Here is an 18,599-nt window from a genome sequence, read left to right as displayed (position 1 = left end):
TCCTTCTTCTTCTTCTTCTCCTTCTCCTCCTCGATTTCATCCGCCAGCTGCAGAGTGTTCTTGGGGAGGAGATCAGGGCAGGCGTGATATAGTCCGTTCGAGGGGTTTGGCCACCATAAATCCTGGGTCCGTAGTCTCAGATCAATTTATCCAACCGCTTCAAGAACCCCCCCACCCTCTTATCAATCCCACTCACCCTCTCCTCCAACCTCACCTGCCCTCCACCTCCCCCCGTACTCCCGCTCCCCTGCCTCCCCGCACCCTGCGGTCTCGAACCATGCCCACCACCACCATGATGATCGTGCGTATTCGCCTCCCCCTCATTCGGCCTGTAGACCTGGGAGTGAATATCCCCTGTATACGCCCCTTGCTGCGTAAGATGCTGGCTCGCTGCGTAAGAGTTGGAGGAGGGGGTGTAGGTGTAGGAACTATAGCCGAAGACCTGTTGCTGTTGTTGCTGTTGTTGCTGTCCCGCTATCTGTGGTGGCGGCGGACCAGGCAACCCAGGCGATTGCAGAGGCGTATGTCCCGCATAAGCCGGAGGTGCCGAAGGGGTAGGCGGTTGCGGTTGCGGTTGCATGGACTGGTATCCCGCTGCTTGCGGTGGGATTCCGGGGGATGCGGCGGCGTAGGGGCCGAAACTTGGGGTACCTGGGTCTTGTTGCTGGCCGGTATATTGGGCTTGTTGGGCGAAGGTGGCGTATTGTGTTTGGCCTGGAGGGCCACCACCGCCGAAGGAGGGCTGGGGGTGGTGGTGGTGGAAGTTCTGTTGATTTGGGGTTGGGGAGGTGGGTTGGTGGCTGAAGGAGGAGGGGTAGTGTTGCTGTTGCTGTTGCTGAGACTGAGGTTGTGGTGACGGCCCGCCGGAGGGTGGAGGTGGTGGTGGGAGGCCGCCGGAGAATGTACGCTGGATGTTTGGGGGTGTGGCTTGTGGTGGGCCTGGGAAGCCGGGGGTAGGCGGTTGTTGTTGTTGTTGTTGTTGTTGTTGTTGTTGTTGTGGCGCACCGATGAAATAGGCTCCTTGTGGTGTCGGCTGGTTCGAGTTTTGCTGGTAGCCGGGCGGTACGGATGCGTACTGGGGTTGAGAGATGTTGTCATATCTGGCGGCGTTGTTCAGACCCATCCCTGTTCCATCGTCCAGCGGAGGTGGAGTCTTCTCCCTGTACATTACTGGTTCTGGTGCGGAAGGAGCGGCGGGGTTGTAGCCTCCCATTGCTGCCGCGATAGGTTGAGGCGCAGTGAGTTGTGGACTCGCTGTAGCGTTCGTGCCTGGAGTTGGTGGGCCAGGTATACTTTGCGCTGAGACTGTGCTTCCGGCTCTGGGGAAATAGGTCCCAATCGCTGTCTTCTCCAGCTGTTGCACCACGGGACTCATACTGTCTCGGTGCTCGGCAGGTAAGGATGAGCGTGGCGAGACACCTGAAGGAGCGTCTCGGATAGCCAACTTATGCCCAGGTATTACCGCCTTGAGGTGTCCAAGCAGAGTCGTAGCATCCTTCTCAGTCCACAGATAAAAGTCCAAACTATGCAATTGATACATATACTTCTGCTCATGTCGTAGATCGTAAGCTGGTAATCGCCACTGTCCTGGATCCTGCGCCTGTGTATCTACAGCGATGGTCAGGAGAGTGGGATGATTGTAGCTGTACTCCACGCTCGCAGCACCGAGGTATCCCGCAAAGGCATCCTGCTCCGACGTCCCAGCATGATTCGCCACTTCGAGCTTCGCTTGCTGTGTGGTTGGGTTGTGGTAGATGTACAAGTAGCTTCCCTTGGCGAAGCGGTCATGCTGCGGTCTTGCGGCAGGATCGACGAGGTGATAACGAACGTCTGCGAAGCTTAGGCAGGGTTAGACTGAGGCTGGTGCCGTCTGGTCTCGTGGAGGATTGGAGCTCACAGTGTAGTCAACAGCGTCTCACCAGGTCCGGCCGGCATGTTCGCAGTTCTGTCAAGATATTGTGCCGCCTCCAATGGCGAGCTCTACACAGTTCCAGCGTAGACGTGCTGCTGCTGCTCGATCGTCTCTCGAGGTCGGGCAAAGGTGGAGTTGGGTGGTGCAGGAGAGTTGAAAAAAGATGTGATGGGGCGAGAACAAGACGTACAGTATACTCAACTACCAACTACCAACTACCACTTTCTCTACACTACTACTGTGCTGGTGCTCTGTCAGAGACTCAGATGCCAGCCTGTCGACTCTGAGCTGCAGCTGTCTGGGCGGCTGAGAAGTGGGCGTGAAGCGCGTAACCATCCAATCGGAACCGAACCAAGACCTGATCCGAATGGAGAAGGTGCGGCGAAAGATGGATACTGTATACACCTCCGAAAGCATTCACTGTAGACAATTCGAGGATACAAGGTGCACAAGGCGCACAAGGTGCACGTGCTCCACGGAATACTGGCCCAAGACATCGACACCGACCATGTCGCTCGTCAACCTCTCGCACGTCTGCTCGCACCTCCAAAATGCCTCCCTCGCTCGCCTCGGCCTGACGTCAATCCCCTACACCAGACTGCACCTCTCCCTCGCCCTACTCCTCCACAAACAAGGCTTCATCTCTCACGTCAAGCTTGGAGGCGCAGCACCGCCCGCATCCGCCTTTCCCGCATCGATACCAGATAATCACCGTATAACGAGCGCGCCACATCGGGATCGGGATCCGTATTCACACGAAGCGGCGTTGCATGAGATGGTGCATTCGCGGAAATCAGCCGAGGATTTGCAGCGGGAGGGGTTCGGACGGGACTCTATTGACTTTGCTGTCGAGCATAGTCTGCTCACCGCCGAGCAACTAGCCCGGGACGGCTGGGATACACACGCCATCAACTTCATCCTCGAGCACGGCAGCAAATCCACGGATCAACTAACCTCCGAAGGCTTCGACACCGTGGCCCAGACAATCCTCCACACCCACAACATTCCCACCGCCATGCTCTCCGTCCGCGCCCAACTGGCCCGCGAAAGCATCGCGGAAGAAAGCCTAACCCCCGTGCAGATCGAACAACGCCTCCGCCTGCACCTCCGCAAAACTGGATTCCCAAGAGAAGTCCTAGCCTACTTCGCCGGCCCAGCCCAACACACCACCCCGCGACATCTGGAACAAGACGGCATAACCCTGCAAACAATGGGCCTCACCATCCCCTCCCAGCCCATCACCACCCTCCCGCCGGCCTACCGGGACCCCGAAGCCTACGAAAGCGAACACGATATCACGCGCGCGAACCGGGCCTCGAGACGGTTATGGTTGGGATTGAAGTACTGGGATGGCATGCCCGTGTTGAGTAAAGCGAGGATGGTGTCGAAGCCGACGAAGAGGATCTGGTTGGATAGTGGGGATTTGGGACGGGTGGTCAGGGGAGGTGCGGCGGGGGAGGTCAGGGGGCTGGGGAGGGTGGGGGAGGTATTGGTTGTTAGTACGGATCGAGGCGTGTTGGATGCTAGGGAGTGTGTTGAGAGGAGGGTGGGGGGGATGGCGTTGTGTCGGATTTGGTGAGGACGTTGTACTCCAGTGAGAAGGAGGGATTATGAGATGGCTTGCCTGCCGTGTACATCAGCATGAAGGCCGCTGGAGACGAATATGGACCGGTGTGATTATGCTGCTCGATGGAGGGATACGTTTCTACCATGCTGGAAACGTGGGATCAAGGACTGCCGGCTGCAGGAATCAAGGCCCACGATCCATATCCTCCGGCTGCAAGGGAAGCTGCAAGAGCCTTCAGCTACAAGTCCAGCTGATCGCCCGAATTCCCTTACTATGGCCAAGCGAGCTACTGGACTATCTCCGCCCTGCCAAATTCAGATAAGATGGACTCGGTAACCACCATGCATCAACCCGGACGGCACCAAAAGGCCGACGACCTACCCCGCTGTCCTGTCAAACAAGGACAAACAGGCCTCCATCATCTGATAGTGGAAGTGTTGGCAAGGCTTGCGGATGCTCGGCTTGGGACTCGTACTTCGCCTCTGTTCTGGGCTAGACGACGATACGAGACGTGGGGACCTCAAGCCCCACCCACCCCCACCCCCTCGGTCCCCCAATTCCTCCTCCGAACCACACTCTACCAAAAGCACGAGGATTGGCTTGCCCCCACCGTACGCGGTCCATCGCGACCGTTGTCCGCTTCGTTGAATCCGTCGTCCAGGGTGGGAAAGGTCAAGTTTTTAGAATGGCAGGACTCCACGACTTCTACCCCGCGGGATAGGAGGAAGGACGGTGGGTAGAGAGTGAGTCCATAGAGACGCTGTAGAGCGAGCCGCTGTATAGATTAGACACCTTGTACTATATCCTTTTGATAGTCAGTATATCCAATTTTCCGTGACCACAAGAACCATGCGCCAACCTCAACCCCCGACGACGATCGAACGAAACATAATCCATAGCCGAACGAGCGAAACCATTACAGCACCCCGTCTCGCCGAACGACACGTCGAGGTCACGGATTGGGAAATGGCACCTCACAGAACGAACGGGGTTCGGGTGCGGGTCTGGGCGAAGTACCGCCCAAGTAATAGCTTTCGAAGCGAACGCATGCCTTAAAATGGCATGAGACGAATACGAGTTAAGATGCTAAGATAGATAGAGATGCGCGATCGCCGCTGGTCGAACTACCACGTCCCGAAGTCTTCCTCGGCTAAGAGCACGCCGACACAGCCATGATTCATGCGGTAGGTCCTTCGATTGCCCCATATTCTCAAACGTCCTGCGACGCGAGCAAGCAAGCAAGCAAGCAAGTCGTGGATCGGAAAAAAAAAAGATCGGCAAAATGGGCGGTAGGATAAGCACAAGCGAGGCCTTTCCCCCTTTCCTTTTGAGCGATCCGAGGTAGCTTTCTGCTCAGACGGCCTGGTACTTCCGCAACTGCAGGACACAAAAAAAATCAAAATCATCAGCATAAAAACTTCCCAGCACAACAAAACGGAAGGAATGATGGGTGAAATAACTCACATCCAACGTCAAAGCCCTCGAACTATTCCCCCCTTGATCCCGCATAACCCCCACCAACGTCTCCGAACACTGAAACAAGCCCGTCTTCAATGAAATAACCACAAACTGCATCCCCGGCCCCGCATGCTCCCGCACATACTGCGCCAGCTGCCACGTATTCGCATTATCCAACGCGGCATCCACCTCATCCAGGACAAAAAAGGGGCTTGGCGCGAACGTATGCACAGCGAAGAGGAGGGCGAGAGCAGCCATGGTTTTCTCCCCGCCGGACAAATGCTCCATGTCGCGGAAGCGTTTCAGGGGCGGCATGGCGTGGTATTTTATCCCCTGCAGATAAGGCTCCTCGTCGTCTTCGAGGTCGAGACTCGCTTGCCCTCCCAACGGAAAGGTGGTAGTTTTCGTGAGATCGCGGTATACAGGTTGGATTTGGGCGGCGATGTGGACGAAGGCCTTTTGGAATAAGGCTAGACGGGTTTCCTTCACGGCTTCGAAGGCGGCGGTGGCGTGTTTGGCGGCGGTGCGGGAGGTGGTGAAGCTGCGTTCGGTCGCTTTGAGGCGGTCGGAGGTGGCGGATAATTTGTCGGCGGAGCGGGTGTTGACTGTCATTTTGGTGAGGGAGTCAGTTAGGGAGGTGATTTTTTCGGTTAGCAGGGTGTCCGCTTGGGAGCTGGGGTCTTCTTTCAGGTCGTCGTCGAGGTCGGTGAAGTCGAGGTGGATGCCGAAGTCGTTTGCTGCTGGGGCGCGTTCTTCGCCGTCGACGTCCATGGCGTCTTCGTCTTCGGCTACGATGGCATCTTCGGCCGGGAGGGCGTCGGGTTTGCGGCTCCCTTGCGCGAGTGGCAGGTCGATACCTTCGAGTTTGCAGGTCTTGAGCACACCATATCGACCAGCTGATGCCTTTTGCACTTCTGCTTCATGTGCAGCGACTTCCTTCAACGTCTTCTCGACCGACTTGCTCCGCTTCTGCACTTCACGACGAGCTTCGTTGACCTTTTCGCCACGAGCCTCGGATTCCTCACGTAAAGCGGAAAGCTGCTGGCTCAGCTGATCAATCTCCGCGCTGAGGACGTCCATCTCGCCAGCAATCACTTCCTTCTCCTGCTGCAATTGCTCGATGGCATCTTTCGAACGTTGAATAGTGTCCTGAGCCTGCCGCAGCCGCTTCTCCGTAGCTTCCAGTCGCTGCTTCTCAAACGAAATACTGTTGTTCAAGCGTGAAATTTGCCGAATGAACTGATTCCGCTTCTCCTCAGCCTCTTGCTGCTGAGACCCATGCTGCTTCTCGTAGTCGCGTATACTCTGGTACCCCAGACGACTGCAGAAAGCATCGAACACCTCGTCCTCCACCTCCGCGATGGAGGAAGTGTACTCCTCCAGCTGCGCTTTGAGGGTCTCGAGGCCACGCGACTGCTCGTCGAATTTTGGCTGAGCCTCAGCTAGCTGTGCGTGTTCGTGGTCAAGCTCTCTGGTCTTCGACTCGATGTTGCGCTCGAGTGTCTTCAGTTCTTCCTGATCATACTTCAGCTTCAACTCTAGACCGCTGAGCTCGGACTGCAGTTGCTCCTGCTCAGCTTGACGCTTCTGTGGCTTGGGAAGGGCTTCGATGTCGCCGCGGAACTTATCGACTAGGGTACGTAGGTTGTCAACCTCAGCCTCCTCAAAACGACGCTTCTTATCACTTGGCTCCTGACCACCAGTCATATTGCCACCTTTATGGATGACGGTACCGTCAAGCGCCACGGCCTTGACTTCGAGCTTGCGCTCATAGCAGAGGTGTTTGGCAATCTTCATGGTATCAGTGACAATGGCGTTCTCGCAGGCGAAGTGCATGGCCCTCTCGACATTATTGTCGAAGTCGATGGTGTCGATGGCCAGCCGCATGCCCGTGTGCAGACCACGGAGATTTGCATTCGGCTGTTGGTGGATGATGGTGTCCAGCGGGATGAACCTGACCTGAGCGATACGTTGGTCACGCAGGTATGCCATGCAGTCCTGTGCGATCTTGTGCGACTCGACCACGACTGAATCCCACTCTCGACCTAGTGCCGTGACGACAGCATGTTCGTACTTCTTCTGCTTAGGCTTGCAGAGCTGATGAATCATCCCTTTGACGCCGGGAAAGATGCGTTTGAGCTGAGCCACGGTCTCGCGCTGTTGTGCATCTTTGCGAGACTCTCGTTCGAAGTCTTGAGCTTGTGACAACTTCTGCAGTACTTCGTACAGCTTCTCGTCCAGCTCGCGGTGCTTCTGAGACGTTCTCTCGCGCTCGCTTGCAGTCGCGTTGATCGCTTTCTTCTTGGCATCAATCTCCTTGGTCGTAGTCTTGACAGACTTTGCAACGTCTGACTTGCGCTGATTGAGGCTTGCGATCTCGGCATCCAGTGTGTCAATGTGGGCCTGCGTACTTTCGACCTTCGACTTCTGGCTATTGATCGTCTCCTCGTCTGTCTTGAGCTGTAGCGATGTATTGTCAACCTTCATCTGATCACTGCCAGATCGCTTGTATACTTCGCCACGTAGACGTTGGTACTCCTGCAGATCCTGCTCGCTCAAGTCACGACCAGATTGCTGCTGCTGAGCGCGCCACTCGTCGTCCCACCTCTTCTGCGCCTTCTGTACTTTTGCGAGATCAGCTTCATACTTGTCTGCAGTCTCTTTTTGATTATCGCGATCCCTCTTGATTTCCGCTTCACTACGCTGCGCTTGTTTGAGCTTCTTGTCGGTCAAAGAGATCTTCTCATCAATCGGCACGAGATCGTTGGCTGTCTCCTCAAATGCCTTCTCCTTTCGCTTGACGTCGCGCTCGACCTTGCTGACATCGCGACCGACCTTCGCTTGCTCCTGCTTGGCCTTATCCAATTGGTCGTCGTACTTTTGTACTGTGCGTCGGAACTCTTTGAGCTCAGCCTGGTGCTTCTGAATCTGCTCGGTGCTATTGTCGATGATGCGCTGGAAATGGTAGAGCTTCCACAAGATTTGGTTCACAACCGCCGCATCCTTCTCATCCTCTAAGTTCTGATAGCGAACAAGCTCCTCCTTCTGCTGCTGATACTGCTTGATCTCGCCATTGATACCGCGACGCTGGTGGAGCTTGTGTTGCTGATCCTCATCGGCCTTCTCCTTCTCTGCCTTTAGTCTCTCATAGTCCGCTTTGTACTCGAGGGAGCCGCTGATCTGCTCGATGAGACGCGTGAGGTCTTTTGGATTCTGGTTGGCGATTGACTCGACGTCACCCTGGAAGACTAGAAAGTTGCGAGCCTTGATCAGGATGTTCTCCGCTTCCAGAGCTTCATTATACTGCTTGGCGGTCACCACTTTATTATTGATCCGATACTCGCTCTGGCCATTTGATGTGATGCTGCGCTTCCAACGCTGCTCTTCTCCAGCATCGTCTTCGAAGACAGCCATGACCCACGCCGATGACGGATCAGTACGCTGCGTACTCGTTTGCGTCTCGGCATCTTCCTCCTCGTCGGATGCGCCGGCCTCGGCATGACCGTTGGCGTCACCATTCGCATCGCCATTAGTCGCAGTCCCGTCAGCGTTGATTTTAGAGTGCTTCAGCACGCGACCACGATACACCAAGTCTTTGAGATGCGTCGATCGCAGGTGTGAAGACTTGATGCCGAGTACGAAGGAGATGGCGTCCATGGAGTTTGATTTGCCCGATCCATTGGGCCCAATGATGGAAGTGAAGTAGCTGTCGCCGAACTGCAAGACGTGGTGGCCTTTGTAGCTTTTGAAGTTGTTGAGCACCAGCTCCTTGAGCTTGCCCATCGTTGCGAGATCCCGGGACTTGATCTCGGACGGTGGTAGCGTTGCAATGGTATGCGACAGATGTTGGGGTCAGTCAAATTGTGGCATGTTCTAACGCGTTGCTAGCTAGACGCGTCGTTCTCATGTCGCGCAAGCGGAATAGATCCGTCATGACGCACGACCAGAGCCAATCACATGGCGCATGAAGCCACGCCTGTTCGCTCCTCTGGACGGCTTGCAGTAGTAGTAGTGTGCAGTGCAGTGCAGTCAATCAATACTCTGCCGTGCTGATCGCTGTCGTCGTCGTCGCACCGCAAACGTGGTTTGACACATTCGCTCTTTCTTCTGTAAGTTGCTCTCTCACCACCACCACTACCTACTATCCACTGGCAAGGCAAGCACGAGGCAGCAGAGAGGCTACATCGCCCTTCCGTACCTGAAACCTTAGCTCCACGTGATACCACCCAGCACCGTCTCACCTCTACCTCTACCTCTACCTCTGACCACACTCCCCACGCCATGCTGATGACCTCGCCTCGGACATGTCAGGCGCCACTAGTCTCACCGTGAATTCAAAGCTGCGCAGTCCCTTCTACGCTGGACGTGGATCAAGCTATTTGGATATCGTACCAGAGGAGGACGAATACGGGGACGAGGACGAGGACGGCTTTTCCGAGGCTGAGCTGGAGAGCTTCGCGAAGATGGACGATATAATGGATCCCCAGCCCAAGATCTCCAAGTCGCGGTCCATGCCGGGTGACGTCGACCAGATGGGCCCGGCCAAGGAGGAAAGTGCGAAGCGATACTCGATGGACTCGAAGCGGAGCAGCTATCTCCAGACCCCCTACAACGATGGCGAGGCAGTAGACTACCTGTCTGTCATATCGACTAATACAAACGGCTACAACACACCCTCGACACCTGGCCTCACCCGGAGCTCGAGTCAAACGGAGCTCAGCAACTTTGACGCCTTTGGCAACAACGACTTTCCTCCCGTCGATCGCCTGACCATGTTCGACATACTGGAGAACCTCGCGCTACCACAACGACTGGAGAAGATGCAGAATGTAGTGCACAACCAGGCCGAGAAGGTGCGAAGGCAACGCGCCAAGCTGGCCTCGAGGGCGTTGTCAAGCAAGAACAATTTGGTGGAAGAGTGGCGGAAGAGAGTCAAAGTGCGACCCGAAGAACAACTCGACAAGTATCGAAAGCGCATGCGAGAGTCGGTGGACAGACTGGGCAGACGATGGACTGATGCCAAGACTGTGACTTTGAAGGAGAAGATATCTTTTGTGACCGCCGTGCTGAACATCTTCATCTCCGCATACATGATTGGTGCATATCCGCAGTACTTCCACTACTGGTACTCGTTACAGCTTGCGTGAGTGCAAAACTTCACTTTTTCCTGCACTTGTACTGAATCTTCTCAGCTACTTCATGCCCCTGCGATGGTATAGCTACCAAAAAATCGGCTTCCACTACTTCCTAGCCGACCTCTGCTACTTCGTCAACCTGTTACTCATCCTCGCCATCTGGTTCTTCCCTCAATCAAAACGCCTCTTCATCAGCACATACTGCTTGGCCTTTGGCAATAATGCAGTGGCGATAGCATTCTGGCGGAACAGCTTGGTATTCCACAGTCTAGACAAGGTAACATCGTGCGTCTCCCCACATTCCAGAGTCTCTGCTAACCACGTACCTTGTCTGTGTGTATAGACGACAACGTGAGTGATCACCATAACTCGAGATCGTTCACTCAGACACATACTGACATTCCATCACAGCCTCTTCATCCACATCATGCCCTGCGCCACCCTCCACGTCCTCGTCCATCTCATCCCCGAATCAATGCAACTCGAGCACTTCCCCGCAATCCACACAATCAAATACTCCCTCCCCGGCGCCCCGGAACACTACAGCCTCTGGGATATGATGATCTGGGCCACGCTCCCCTACGCCGTCTGGCAACTAAGCTACCACTTCCTCATCACCGTCCGCAAACGGAGCAAAATCGCCGCGGGACGCCCAACCTCCTTCTCCTGGCTCCGCCGAAGCTATCGCGGGAATTTCCTCGGCAAATTCGTCCTGAGCTTTCCGGAGAATTTCCAGGAATATGTCTTCATGGGCATCCAGTATACCTACGCCATCATGACCATGATGCCCTGTCCGATCTGGTTCTGGTACCGATGGGCGTCGGCGGGGTTCATGATGATCGTTTTCACGTGGGCGAGTTGGAATGGAGCGACATATTATATTGATGTTTTTGGGAAGAGGATGGAGAAGGAGTTGGAGAGTTTGAGGAAGGAGGTCCAGCGCATGGCGAAGAGTCCGGAGATGGTGGGGCAGGAGGGCGGGGGGAGTCCGTTCATGAGTCCGCAAGGGCCGACGGGGATGGATGGCGCGAGTGTGGGTGGTGGTGGTGGGGGGGTGGGGAGGAGTAGTGCGTTGGATCTTGGACCGGCGGCTACGAATGAGAGTCTTGATGGTCGACGTCATCATACCCGTGTTGGCAGCGACGATAGTGGTATTTGGGCGCAGTATGCTGGGCAGCATCATACTCAACACTCACAGCAGCAACAGCAGCAGGGTATGGACGGTGGTGGAGGATTGGCTAGTGCGCCCGAGACGCCCGGGTTGGAGCTGAAGAAGGCTCCGCTTGATAGTGCACTGAATGGTGGTGGTGGGAAGAAGTTGGGTGGACATAGGGTTAATGGGAGTTTGACGGATGCTAGTATTACGGATGCTAGTACGACGGATGGGGATGGGGATGGGGATGTGAGTTTTGCGGAGAGCGTGACTAGTACTGAGGAAGAAGGGTGAGGGGGAAAAGGGACGCTTGGGGGTTGAGGCGAGAGAGAGAGAGGGAGGGAAGGAGGGTGTGTGTGAGGGTGTGTGTGTGATGTGATCACGATGATGATGTATGCTGCTTGCTATGCTGTTCCACGAACGATACATTTGATTCAAGGGCGAGACGGGAGGGGAGGGGGAATAAGATACCCTTTTTAGCGTTGGTGTGCGTGTGTCGTGTCTGGCGCATGTTCAAGTTAGAATCCGGTAATGGCTGGGGTACACATGTTTACTATATAGAGCTTTCCTTTCTCGCGGACCGGCCTCGCAGAAAGTGTACGACAGTCCTACGTGAAAAAGTATCTCGTCTTCACCACCAAAAAAAAACATCGACACCCCGCATCGCGACTCTTCCCAATGCGGCAGTAGTTTGACAACATCTCGCTTCGCGACGCGACATTTCACAAACTGACTCCAGACACCAGCAACCTTTACCTCACCTCACTTATCGACCGTCCTCTTTCCAATCTCAGCATGGCCGAGACAACAGCAGCACCACCACCACCACCAGCAGACGAAACACGCACTCGCTCGCCCTCCCCCCTCCCACCCCCTCCCACAGCACTCACCCCCGGCCCTCGCGCCACCGCCCTGCATAAACTCTACTCGGACGCCATAGCGCATGTATTAAAGACTTGTTCTCTGGCGAATTTCTCCGCCTGTTTCCCGACGCCTTCGCGCCATGTGCCGGAGGCTATGAGGCAGTTGCATGAGCAGTTCACGGCGAAATTGGGGGAGCAGTTGGGGGGGTGTTTTGAGGAGTTGGTTGAGGAGAGGGGGGTGGTGGGGAGGTTGAATGAGTTGGATGGGCTTGTTGAGGAGGCGAGACGGCGGAGGGCGAGAGGGGTGGGGGAAGGGGAGGTGGTTGCGTGAGTCGTCTATTTTTTTCCCATGGGGGTTTCTGTGTGGATTGGATGTTGTGTGTGGTACTGGTACTGACTGATGGTGAGTGTGTTGTAGGCCGCATACCCTCCCTCCCTCACAACTCTATCTTTCGCATTTGGCACCGCAATTACAGCAGTACTCGTCTGAGATCAGTACACGGCAATCGGACGTCTCGAGCGAGAATGTGGAGGTTTTGGCTAGGGTGCAGCGGCAGAGGGGGGAGATTGCGGGGTTGATGGCTGGGTTGGAGAGTGCGGTGAAGGATTTGGATGAGAGTGTTAGGGCTATGAGGCCGGAGGAGATGGAGGGTTTGAGGGAGGAGGTTGGGGGGGTTTTTGAGGGGGGGATGGGGATGCAGGGTTGAGGCTTTTGGGGATTGGTGGGACAGAGCGGGGATGGTTGGAGATGGGGATGCTATGGGCTGGCGTTTTTGGGGGGTGGGTTTGTTTTCGGTGTTAGAGTGGATTTGGGATATACCCAGCGACAGGCGGATGAGGCCATGGTCTTTGACTAAGCGACATATGTAAGTTGAGACGGTCTACAGGTTACTACTTTCCTCCTCGCTTTCGCCTTCGAGGACCTCGATCAGACCGCCTACCAGGTGCAGACTACCAGTGACCATGACATGCGCCGGCTCTCCACCAGCAAGCTGTCGAGCGCAAGCTACCGCTGCCTCGATAGTGCCAAGGACATGCACTTCAGCACTGGCATCAATAGTCTTGTAGGCTTCCGCAAGCTCCTTCTGCACTTTCAGACTGTCCACATCCTCTTGGCTGGTATTCATAGATACGAGATCGGCTTTGTAGCCTGCAGACTCGTACGTGGTGTTCGTACAGAAGATGGCGTGCTGGAAAGGTCGGTCGTTGCCTGTAGCTGTCGCGAGTGTGGCATGCAAGCGTCTAGCTAGTGCTGGAGCATCTCGCGTCTGCTGGTTGAAGATTAGGATGCGAGAAGTACCGCGGTCTCTGGCCTCGGTGGCTGAGGCGAACCATTTGCCTGCTAGCTCGATGCTCTCAAGAGTATGGCCACCGTCGATGTACCATGTTAAATCATTCTGGCGACTGTCTCGGCGCTCCTCGCAGCGACCACCGAGGCGTGCAATTTCTAGTCCTTTCACGAACTCAGCTGGTAGCTCGGACGCGAAGTCCAGTGCTGTCTCTGCCTTCAGTAGTCCAAGCCGGGATAGATGCGAGGCACAGATGGCGATCGCCAGCGAAGCATTGATGCGCTGAAAGTCGCCCTGTAGACCCAGCTTGGTATCACGAAGTGCAGGATGCTCAGGGACGACGCGGAGTTCGGTGTTGCATTCCCTCGCTCGTTTTCGAAGTACATCTAGCGCGCTGTCGGGTTGCGGTGCGGTAAAAGCAGGCACGTCTGGTTTAAATATGCCGCCTTTGTGCCAAGCTATCGACTCAATGGTGTCACCTAACATGGCTACATGGTCGATCCCCAGACTCGTGATGCCCGTCGTTAGAGGTCTTTCGAGAATGTTAGTCGTGTCGTACTCGCCGCCAACGCCACATTCGATCACTGCGGTGCCGACTTTCTCCTGCATGTAGCAGTGCAGCGCCACTAGGGTCAGGTAGTGGAAGTAAACCGGCTTTCCCATGACGTTTCGTGGTTCTTCGCCTCCGACTGCTCTTGGCGACGAGCTTTCCAGCCTGTCCCATACTTGCCAGAAGTACTTCGCGAACGTTTCCTCTGAGATTGGGCTGTTGTTGATCTGTATTCGTTCTCGCACGAACCGCAGGTGTGGCGAAGTATACAGACCCACACTGGTCGGTAGCCGCTCGGCATGTATACTACGCTTAGTGGGTAGATACTGGGATAGGATTGAGGAAATGAAAGATGATGTAGAGCCTTTGCCTTTGGTGCCGGCAATGTGTACGAGGTTCAGTTGATTGAAGTCGGAAGGCTTATGCTTACCATCAGCCTACAGTTCCCAAATCTTCCAGCGTAGATGCATGGCACACCTCGTAGCCTATGCGGCGCACCCATTCTCGCATCTCTGGAAGTGCTCGTTTGTTCCATCCTGGGCCTTGTTTACGGATGGCTTCGACGGCGGAGAAATTGCTTTGGAGGGAGTTTAGTACCTGCACGGCAGCATTGTAGTCACGAGTGTCCTGCATCGTGCTGTAGCGTGTTCTGCGGATGGCGCGCTGTCTTACGCAGACCTGGCAAGCCAGATGAGGCCGCATAGTGGTGCTGTATGTAGCGGTAGGAGAGAATTGGGAGACAGGGGACTCGAGAGCACAATGGCGGCCCAAGCTTTGGCTTGATGAAGTCACTTCCACTGTCGCGTCCGCGTCGCGCATCGCGTCCTTCATTTGTGACTTCCTTCGTGTAAAACTTCACTTCTATTCTAGATTATAAAGCGTCGTCTTATATCGTTGCCGAGCATCACGATGGTTCGTGGTATTGAAGGGAACGAGATGGCGACGCCTCGGACATCGTTGAAGAAGGCAACAAGCAGTCAATCATCCAAAGGACCGAAGCAGCAAAGTATAGCAGGCTTCTTCGCCAAACGACCTGCTGGCCAGTCCAACGCTACCACTCCGGCGAAGAGAGATATTACAGGCGTAGTCAAACCGCCGAGGTCCAGTGCCGATCTGACTCCGGCACCTAGCAGTGGCATCGCAGCATCTTCTAGTCCTCCAGCAGCACCAGGACCGTCTCAAAGCTCGTTGGGTGATGGGCGGAACAAGGAGAACGGTACGGTGTATAAGTGTGTGCGTGGATAGATAGGAAGGCTAACGAGCTGACAGAAACGCCAGGCACATCGTTCTCGAGCCCGTCACGTAAGGTTAAGAAGCAAGTGAACTACGCAGAGTCAGATGATGGTGAAGATGAGGAGGAAGTGCTCAAGCCATTCTCCGGCAATGGACGAGCCAACAAGCGTCGTCGTATCAGCGTCAAAGACGAGTCGGATGATGAGTATGGTTTTGATGAGGCCACACAAGCAGCGATGGAGCAGGAGGAAGATGGTAAGCTCCCTAATGCTCTCTCTCGTGCCACGTCGTGTCCAGTACAGTATATGAGTGTCAGCTAACTCGAGTCAGCCGAAGCAATAGACGATTTCGTCGTTGCAGACGACGATGAAGAGCAGCCGCCTAAGAAAGCTAAACGACGACCGACGCCGTCTGGCTCGCGAAAGAGCTCAAGCAAGCCTGCATCGCCACCGGCCCTTACTGTCGAGGAGAGCGAAGAGATCCCGACAGTCTCGACCGCGCAGCAATGGAACTTCGATCCAGATGCACCACCGCCAACAGAGCGTCGCAAGCCACCACCAAAGAAACAACCCGTTGCCGATGGGAAGAAGGCCAAGGCTCATCACACAGACCCAGCAGATCGCCACCCATGGCTAGCACATATCCAAGACGCTGACCGTCATCCTCCTGATCATCCAGATTACGATCCACGTACACTGTACATCCCTCCCATGGCCATAAGCAAGCTTAGCGACTTCGAGAAGCAGTACTGGGACATCAAGAAGAACTTCTGGAACACCATTGTCTTCTTCAAGAAGGGCAAATTCTACGAGCTATACGAAAACGACGCTACCGTTGGCCACCAGCTCTTCGATCTCAAGCTCACTGATCGTGTGAACATGCGCATGGTTGGCGTACCAGAAGCCAGCCTCGACCACTGGGCAAATCAGTTCGTGGCTAAAGGCTATAAGATCGCTCGTGTCGATCAGATGGAGAGTGCTCTTGCGAAGGATATGCGAGAACGTAGCGATGCAGTGAAGAGTGATAAGAAGGACAAGGTCATTCGTCGTGAACTCGCTTCCGTACTCACGTCCGGTACCTTGACCGATGGCGGTATGCTTCAGGACGACATGGCGACGTATTGCGCAGCCATCAAAGAGACAGAGAAGGACGGTCGACCTTGCTTTGGCATCGCGTTCGTGGATGCTGCTACAGCACAGTTCCATCTTGCCAACATAGTGGACGATGCGGATATGACTCGCTTCGAGACATTTGTCGCACAGACTAGACCCGGCGAGCTTCTGCTGGAGAAAGGTGCGATCTCAGCTAAGGCGCTTCGCATACTCAAGAATAACACCGGGCCCACTACGATTTGGAACTACCTCAAGTCAGACAAGGAGTTCTTGACCGCGGATAAGACACGAATGAAGATCGATGGCGAGGGCTACTTCGACAAGTCAGTGGAAGACTCGGTTGACACTTGGCCTCCGGCGCTTCGAGAAGCAAGGGATAAGGAGCTTACTTTCTCGGCTCTGGGCGCACTGATATGGTACCTTAGCATGCTCAAGATCGAACGAGAGCTTGTCACTTGTGGCAACTTCAACTGGTATGACCCGATCCGGAAAGCATCCAGTCTCGTGCTTGATGGACAATCACTTATCAATCTCGAGATCTTCGCCAACACATTCGATGGTAGCACAGAAGGCACTCTCTTCACAATGCTGAACCGCTGCATCTCGCCATTCGGCAAGCGCATGCTGCGCCAATGGGTCTGTCATCCACTTGCCGATGCTCGTAGGATCAATCAGCGGCTCGATGCTGTTGACGCACTCAACGCCGATAGCACTGTCATGGACCGCTTTACAGCATCTTTATCACGACTGCCTGATCTTGAACGACTGATCTCGCGCGTCCACGCCGGCAGATGCAGACCCCAAGACTTCGTCAAGGTCCTCGAAGGCTTCGAGCAGATTGAATATACTATGTCGCTGCTTAGCTCCTTTGGGGCTGGAGAAGGTGTTCTCGGTCAGCTTATTACATCCATGCCTGACCTGGCAGGTGCCCTCGAGGAGTGGAAAGATGCTTTTGACCGACCAAAAGCCAAGGAAGAAGGCTTCTTTATTCCACAACCTGGAGTCGAAGAAGAGTTCGATGCTAGCCAGGAGCGCATTGACGATGTCGAGAAGGAATTGCAGAAGCTGCTAAACAAGGCTCGCAAGGACCTCGGGTCCAGCACGATCAAGTTCACCGACAATGGCAAGGAGATCTATCAGCTGGAAGTGCCGCTGAAGGTCAAGGGTACGATCCCGAAGGGCTGGAAGCAGGTCTCTGCCACGAAAGCCGTCAAGCGATGGTACTTCCCAGAGCTCGAAGGCCTCGTGCAAGATCTCAAAGAAGCTCAAGAATCGCACGCGCAAGTGGTAAAGGCACTCAATGGACGCTTCTATGCTCGATTCGATGAGCACTACACTACATGGCTAGCCGCTGTCAAGGTGGTGGCACAACTCGATTGCCTCATCTCTCTCGCCAAGGCGTCCAGCGCTATCGGCTCGCCATCATGCCGTCCCGAATTCATCGAGGACGACGATGCACCTAGCGTGCTACAATTTGTTGAGCTTCGGCACCCATGTATCGAGACCACGACCAGCTTCATTCCGAACGACATAGCACTTGGTGGCGACGAGGCTACAATGACTCTCCTCACCGGTGCCAACGCTGCTGGCAAATCGACCGTGCTCCGCATGACGTGCATTGCTGTGATCCTGGCCCAAGTCGGCTGCTACGTGCCTTGCGAGTACGCACGCATGACACCCGTCGATCGCATCATGTCTCGCCTCGGCGCCCACGACAACATCTTCGCGGGCCAAAGCACTTTCATGGTCGAATTGTCGGAGACGAAGAAGATTCTGTCGGAAGCCACACCTCGGTCATTGGTGATTTTGGACGAGCTCGGTCGTGGCACGAGTAGCTACGATGGCGTGGCGGTCGCGCAAGCGGTGCTACATCACATCGCCACGCACGTCGGCTCCCTCGGGTACTTCGCCACGCACTACCACTCACTGGCGTCGGAGTTCGCTTCCCATCCACAGATCACGCCCAAGCGTATGGCTGTACGCGTCGAGCACGACGTCCGCGATGTCACGTTCTTGTACAAGCTCGAGGAAGGCGTGGCCGAGGGCAGTTACGGTATGCATTGTGCCGCCATGTGTGGTATTCCAGAGAAGGTCATTAGGGCTGCTGAGCAGGCGGCCATGAGCTGGGAGCATACCGGTCGTATCAAGGAGAGCGTGGAGAAGGCTCAGCAGAGCGAGTGGTTACCTCTCGGTATGCTCAGTGACATTGCCTGGATGGTGAAAGATCGCAATGATGCGGATGAGGAGGATTTGGGTGTCAGTGAGAAGAGTCTAGAGATCCTGCGAAAGGCTATCGCGGCTTTGTAAGAGTGCTGTGGGCGAGAGTT

General features: G+C 55.2%; 7 protein-coding genes across 7 annotated transcripts; 4 read left to right on the top strand and 3 right to left on the bottom strand.

Moving 5' to 3' along the window:
• Positions 1-136: 136 nt before the first annotated feature.
• LTS14_003880 (uncharacterized protein) lies at positions 137-1,935 on the bottom strand (the record flags this gene model as incomplete). Its single annotated transcript, XM_064836582.1, has 2 exons — positions 137-1,830; positions 1,920-1,935. The coding sequence occupies 2 exons, from the start codon at positions 1,933-1,935 to the stop codon at positions 137-139; spliced, it is 1,710 nt and encodes a 569-aa protein (XP_064695973.1).
• A 485-nt stretch (positions 1,936-2,420) lies between these two features.
• Positions 2,421-3,491, top strand: LTS14_003879 (uncharacterized protein; the record flags this gene model as incomplete). The annotated part of the gene is made up of 1 exon (XM_064836581.1): positions 2,421-3,491. The coding sequence occupies one exon, from the start codon at positions 2,421-2,423 to the stop codon at positions 3,489-3,491; it is 1,071 nt and encodes a 356-aa protein (XP_064695972.1).
• A 1,341-nt stretch (positions 3,492-4,832) lies between these two features.
• Positions 4,833-8,720, bottom strand: SMC1B (Structural maintenance of chromosomes protein 1B; the record flags this gene model as incomplete). The annotated part of the gene is made up of 2 exons (XM_064836580.1): positions 4,833-4,856; positions 4,944-8,720. 2 exons carry the CDS (start codon positions 8,718-8,720, stop codon positions 4,833-4,835), a joined length of 3,801 nt encoding a protein of 1,266 aa, XP_064695971.1.
• A 521-nt stretch (positions 8,721-9,241) lies between these two features.
• LTS14_003877 (uncharacterized protein) lies at positions 9,242-11,519 on the top strand (the record flags this gene model as incomplete). Its single annotated transcript, XM_064836579.1, has 4 exons — positions 9,242-10,080; positions 10,130-10,349; positions 10,416-10,423; positions 10,484-11,519. 4 exons carry the CDS (start codon positions 9,242-9,244, stop codon positions 11,517-11,519), a joined length of 2,103 nt encoding a protein of 700 aa, XP_064695970.1.
• A 501-nt stretch (positions 11,520-12,020) lies between these two features.
• LTS14_003876 (uncharacterized protein) lies at positions 12,021-12,795 on the top strand (the record flags this gene model as incomplete). The annotated part of the gene is made up of 2 exons (XM_064836578.1): positions 12,021-12,415; positions 12,507-12,795. The coding sequence occupies 2 exons, from the start codon at positions 12,021-12,023 to the stop codon at positions 12,793-12,795; spliced, it is 684 nt and encodes a 227-aa protein (XP_064695969.1).
• A 174-nt stretch (positions 12,796-12,969) lies between these two features.
• On the bottom strand, positions 12,970-14,560 carry LTS14_003875 (uncharacterized protein; the record flags this gene model as incomplete). Its single annotated transcript, XM_064836577.1, has 2 exons — positions 12,970-14,364; positions 14,405-14,560. The coding sequence occupies 2 exons, from the start codon at positions 14,558-14,560 to the stop codon at positions 12,970-12,972; spliced, it is 1,551 nt and encodes a 516-aa protein (XP_064695968.1).
• A 276-nt stretch (positions 14,561-14,836) lies between these two features.
• On the top strand, positions 14,837-18,579 carry MSH6 (DNA mismatch repair protein msh6; the record flags this gene model as incomplete). Its single annotated transcript, XM_064836576.1, has 3 exons — positions 14,837-15,143; positions 15,197-15,415; positions 15,491-18,579. 3 exons carry the CDS (start codon positions 14,837-14,839, stop codon positions 18,577-18,579), a joined length of 3,615 nt encoding a protein of 1,204 aa, XP_064695967.1.
• Between the last annotated feature and the right edge of the window lie 20 nt (positions 18,580-18,599).

The sequence above is a fragment of the Recurvomyces mirabilis genome, assembly GCF_035927965.1.
Source record: "Recurvomyces mirabilis strain CCFEE 5264 chromosome Unknown scaffold_8, whole genome shotgun sequence".
Taxonomy (NCBI): domain Eukaryota; kingdom Fungi; phylum Ascomycota; class Dothideomycetes; order Mycosphaerellales; family Teratosphaeriaceae; genus Recurvomyces; species Recurvomyces mirabilis.
This window is presented reverse-complemented; position numbering and strand designations above follow the sequence as displayed.